We start from the raw sequence: 5,802 nt of genomic DNA, 5'->3' as shown, positions 1-5,802 counted from the left end.
TATATATATATATATATACATAGTTGACCATAAAACTTAAATATAAGATGTTCAGGGTTGCGGTCAAAAAAGAAAAAATATTTTTTAAGTATTTAATATCCGATGTTTCGCCCCACTTTGCAGGGCTTCATCAGGGCTAAAAAGATACAAAAAAACAACTAAAAACATTATATAAGGTTATAGGCTGTTCCGAATTTTTCATTAAAAAAAAGTTATTAACAAACTTAAGCTCAGAATGTATACATTTTTTCATGGTTATTATATACCAATCGATTTGTCTCTTTCTGAAGAATAAGAAAAAATTGTTACTGATTCTATTAAATGTGTTTTTCTTATTCGTTAATACTTTTAAAAAAACTTTTTTTTAGGAAAAAGCAAATCCAGAACTTTTACCGATTAGGCAGGTTTTATTTTACTTTTGTTTAATTTTTCATTATGACTTAAAGCTGTACACCGGTAATTCCCAAAGTGGACGCTGCAGCGATTCAGGGGAGTAGTGATGGCTACAGGTGCATTTGGGGGGGGGGGTGAATAACTATAACTATAACGGTCAACAACATTACTGCTGACAGAAATAGCGCCGAGGATTACTAAATTGATAGCAGTACACCAGATTCATCCTTATCATTAAGATGATTTCGAATGTTTTAACTTTTTTTTATTACATTATGTTCTGAGTTCAATAAATACTATAGTTTCATAATTTCGAAGTTTAATGTTTCTTATTTAAACCTTTCTTAGCTATATTTTTCGAAAGAGGTAGAAACATCAATACCAATATATTTCCTATTAAAATGTTTAAAAAATGAATTTCCAGGAGGCACTAAGTAATATTTTTCCTGGAAAGGGGGCGGTAGGACAAAAATTTTGGGAACCAGTGCTGTGTTTCAACCTATATTAACATTATTTAGACTTGATGCCTATATTATCGAAGCCAATTTTCGTCCTTATATGGGCATCAAGTCTAGACTTTGAGGTTAATAGTAATCTCCTTATGATCTCACCTAAAACAGAAGGCTCTTGGGATTCATCATAAGGAATACTTTTTTGTTACTTCACTTTTTCTGACAGCTTATAGTATAAGAGCCGGGAAGAAAAAAAAGGCAGTTATCTCACCCCAATTTGTGATTACTTTAATGAAAACTAGGTATAATTACTAGTCGAAATTGACGAGTCTGCCAAGTATAGGTAGGGGGAATAAAAAATGGCGGCTGTTTCAAAACCTTAAAAAACACTTATTTTTCATTCGGAGCTCTATATCTTAAAAACTACCAACAACACTAGAAAACCTAAGAGCTCATTATTTAAAGAAGAGTAAATTTGCTAAAATAGTAGCCTTAAAAGAGCTATTTACGTCCAATAGTTTTCGAGATATGGCTTTTTAAAAAGCAAAATATCTTAAGAATCTACTGAAAGATTAGTAGTTAGGTTAATTTATTTTGAGGAATCTATATCTCAGGAACTATGTGACGTACAGATGTCTATTAGCACTAAAATTAAAGCTAGAATAATGGACAATAAAGAAGTTTATGACCTTTACCTTCGTAGGAATCGTAGTTTTCATGAGGGTTGCTAAAATAAATTGATTTTTAGTTGTTCGAACAATAGGTTTGGTTTATGAAAAACTTCATTTCTATAACCATTTGAAGTACAGATATCAACCAGCACTCAAATTAAAGCAAGTTAAATTTACTATAAAATAGTTCATAATGTTTATCTTTGTAGGACTAGTAATTTTTATGATATCATTATCTCTAATTTTGTCATTCATTTGCATTGCCAGGTTATCAGTCAGAAGTCTTATAAATTCACAAAATATTAATTTCTCGTTGTTCGTATAAAATGTTGGATTTTTGAAAAAATATATCCCTAGATCCATAAGACGCACATATGTCTGCCAACGCTTGAAATAAAGGAAATTTAATTTTCTATAAAGTAGTTTATGACACTTATCTTCGTAGGGGTAGTAGTTTTTATGATATTCACATATGAATATAAATTTGGCAAATAAAAATTTGTCGGAACAACTATAAATCAATTTATATTAGCAAATTTCATGAAAAAAATTTCTCCTACGAAGATAAACATTAAAACTACTTTATAGCTCATTAAACCAAGTTTAATTTGAGTGCTATTAGACATCTGTACGTCAAATGGTTTTTGAGATGTAGGTTTTTTAAAATAAATTCACTAACTACTGATCTTTCAGTACGTCCCATACAACATTTTTATGAAATGTTGCTTTTTAAAAAGCTATATCTGGAAAACTATTTGACGTAAATAACTCTATTAGGGCTTATATTTGAGAAAATTTACTCTTCTTTGAATGGCGTTCTCTTAGGTTTTCTTGTGTTGTTCCTACTTTTTAAGATAAAGAGCTCCGAATGAAAAATTAATTTTTTTTATCGCTTTCAAACAGCCGCCATTTTTTATTTCCCCTATCTATACTTGGCAGACTCATCTATTTTGACTATTAATTATACATAGTTTTCATTAAATTAGTCAAACATTGGGGTGAGATAACTGCCTTTTTTTCTCCTCTTGGGCTCTTGTACTATTCCATGGTATGAAGGGAGACAACAACAGTTCTAGAGACTGAGAGCATCCTAACCTTAAAACTGACATATATACCAAATACAGTTCTCATTTAAACATACCTGTTTACTTCTTGATGTATCTGTATCCAAACTCTTATTTTTCTGCGGATAGAGGGATCGTTCCGTTCCTTATAAGATATTTTCTGCATCTCGCTCATTGTTAGTGAAAGATAGTGCAAGAAGCTTCTTAAAACGTTGAAGAAAGCCAAGAAGATGCAGGTATTGTTGATCTGCTTGCCACTGACCATGGTGAGTGAAATCAGAACCACAAAGACCAGGAATTCGTATATTCCGGGCTTCCTCCCGTCGAAGGGTGTGAGAAGAGGCAATGGATAGTGACTCCTGTAGATTCCTTCGGACCAATCGATCAGCGGGACCGAACCAAAGTAGATGACGTAGTAGGATACCGCGAAGAATGGCATTGTCCTACAGTAGTTGACCAAGAACTTGGATTTCTTTGAGTACATCTGGATGAAGGATTCTGTTAAAAAAAAATATGAGGTATAAAAATGTAAATTATTGTGTGAGCCAGTGATCATAAAGGCATGTGCGAGTAGTATTTTGTTTAATTTAACCCGTCCATCTTTTTATCCTTGTTTGCAAGGAGACTGCGTGTGTTCTCATCAATATGGATCATTGTCTATTTAGTGATTGTACTTTGGGAATAAAATGGACACATATCCAACAGAGTTCTGGGATTTGAGAAAATAAAATACCATTTTTACTCTAATCTCAGGTTAAGATCATTATATCAAAATGATTCCTTTCCTAAACTATTTGTTTTCTAGGCTGTATCGAAGGATATATATATTTTTAAAAAAACTTCATATAATTGATAGATATTACAATCTCCCACACTATTGTGGGCAATAGGTAATAGTGATGAATGATCACATTTATAAAATAAATAAATGAAATAAATAAAAAAAAGTACATAAAAATAAATAAAATCTCTTTTAAAATATACACAAACAGAAGGATGAAGAAAATGAACATAATCAAACTATGTGTATGAAAAAATAAATAAATAAAATAAAATAATAATATAATATCTAGTCACATTTACACTCTTATGTACAATATTTACACAATCGAACTGAGGATCCCTGAGACCACTCTATCCCCCACGTGTGGTGGTAGAGCAGAACTCAAAAGATCCCAGCGCATGAAGGAAATATAAAACTGTTAAAAAACAATAGGTTTTTATAAAAACAAATTTAGAAAATAAAGTTAAAATTGATCAGAAAATTGGGAAATTTCCTATCAAATGTCAATATATCTAATTTTAGGAAGTTATTATTTACAATAAAAATGTCATGGAAGTTTTCTATTAACATAAATAAATATTTGTTGAAAATTTTGTATTTAATACCAGAAAAGGATGACAGATTTTGACTCTGCATGCCAAAAATCAATATCTTCAAAATTTTTCCCTTTATTTATGACTGAAAATTCTAGAAGGCTGATTTACTTAGCAATTTAAAAGTTATTTGATTAGATAGGGATTAGTTTTAAGCGTTTGCAATTTTCTTTTGATTTATTCTAGAAGATAAAAATAAAATAAATGATTAAAAAAACAAGAATAATAATGCCGATTTCGTTCTTCTATTTTGAGATATGAAATTAAGTAATATCTGTTGTTTTTTTTCATTTGATTCACTTTCATATGAGGAGAAGATGGTCGGCAGTGCAAATAAAAAAAAAAAATTTATTTGTGCCGACGTTTCGACCTAAATTAAAGGTTTCCATCGGGGCTAAAAAAAGGAAAATAATAAACACACAAATTTGGGAATATACATAAGAAAGAATTAAGCATAAAGTAGTTGATTAATAACAATAGAAGTAGATAGTAGATTGATAACAATAGAAGATGAAATATATTTAAATGTTATTGAAATTAAAATATATTATATTACTGAAATACATTTTCTTTAGAATATATTAAACTATATCTTCTATTGTTATCAATCTACTACTTTCTACTTCTATTGTTATTAATTAACTACTTTCTACTTAATGCTTTGATATATATACTTCTAAATATGTTTATATATTTGCCTTTATTTTTATGTTTCTTATGAGAGATAGATGTTATTTCTTTTTTTTAGCCCCGATGAAGACCTGAAATTTAAGTCAAAACGTAGGCACAAATAAATAAGTTTTAGTTTATTTGCTGACCGCAAGCTCGACTAACTTCTCCTCATATTAATTTTCGGTTAACTACTAAACTCATTATGATTATATTTAAGATCGATTTTTTCAATCAAGAAAATAATATTGATAAAAATCGATGAGGACGGACCGCGTACTCTCCTTGTAACATAAAAGGATTTTTTTTTTATTTGTATAAAATCTTTACTATCAGACCTTTAACAGATTCATCCTGGCCAAGATCAGTTTCAATGATAGTCCGGACCACGGCGTCGAGATCGTCAGAGAGCTGCTTGATGCGACCCCTGTCCAAGAATTGGAGTAAGGATATCCCCAGGACACAAAGCTTGAAACATATAGCAGGTGGCAGGACGTTCACTTCCTAAAAAAAAAAACCTAATATGTATTACTCATTGTAACTGTGAAGGCCATTTGTAGCCGAAGGAGTTGTGGGGTCACATTAGCAATCTCTGTTGTGACATAAGTGAGAATTTGGTGTGGATGGAAGGTTGACTTTTATTTCATGGTAGCTCCTCGTAATAAAAACTCGACTCCCCCACTTTATTTAGAACAGGTAGGTTTTCATAGGTAAACAGTTTGCAATAGTCAAAAGTTAGAAAATAAATAAAGTTGAATTAATAATATATTTTTTGTGAGTTTCATAATATTAAGTATAAGCACTAAAAACGAAAATTATAGATCAAATATTTTTCGCCGTTTTTCTTTGATAAATCATTAAAAAAATCCAGCAAATTTTAAATAAAAACCTCCTTTCTCTTCCTTCAATAATGTCTATAAATAAAATTCTAAAGGTATGCAAGAATTATAGAAAAAAAAAATGTTTACCTCAAATTCTACGTCATCCAGAGTTACAGTGTAAACATAGAGGTACAATGCAAAGCAAGTCACAGCAAGTGTGAGGGTATCATACGTTACGAGCAGAAGCCAGACAGTTTTGGATGGCTTTTGTACCCACCAAGGCATAGGCATTCCCCAGTACATCAGGCACTTGATAAGCCCACTGAAAAAGACCAAATCGAATGTTTTACAAATA

The 5,802-nt window shown here is 30.8% G+C and overlaps 1 protein-coding gene across 1 annotated transcript in view; it reads right to left on the bottom strand.

The window, feature by feature from the left end:
- Nucleotides 1-5,802, bottom strand: part of LOC106688504 (uncharacterized) — a 21,480-nt gene that overhangs the window by 4,037 nt on the left and 11,641 nt on the right. Inside the window, exons 2-4 of the mRNA XM_024362963.2 lie at nt 5,595-5,769; nt 4,965-5,130; nt 2,658-3,078 (exon numbers count right to left, since the gene is read on the bottom strand). Of these exons, the coding sequence (XP_024218731.2) occupies nt 2,658-3,078; nt 4,965-5,130; nt 5,595-5,769 (762 nt within the window). The remainder of the gene's footprint in view (nt 1-2,657; nt 3,079-4,964; nt 5,131-5,594; nt 5,770-5,802) is intronic.

This window comes from Halyomorpha halys, unplaced genomic scaffold (genome assembly GCF_000696795.3).
Source record: "Halyomorpha halys isolate HHAL.00 unplaced genomic scaffold, Hhal_1.1 Scaffold1144.1, whole genome shotgun sequence".
Taxonomy (NCBI): Eukaryota; Metazoa; Arthropoda; class Insecta; order Hemiptera; family Pentatomidae; genus Halyomorpha; species Halyomorpha halys.
The sequence above is the reverse complement of the archived record's forward strand: the minus strand, read 5'-3'. Positions and strand labels throughout refer to the sequence as shown.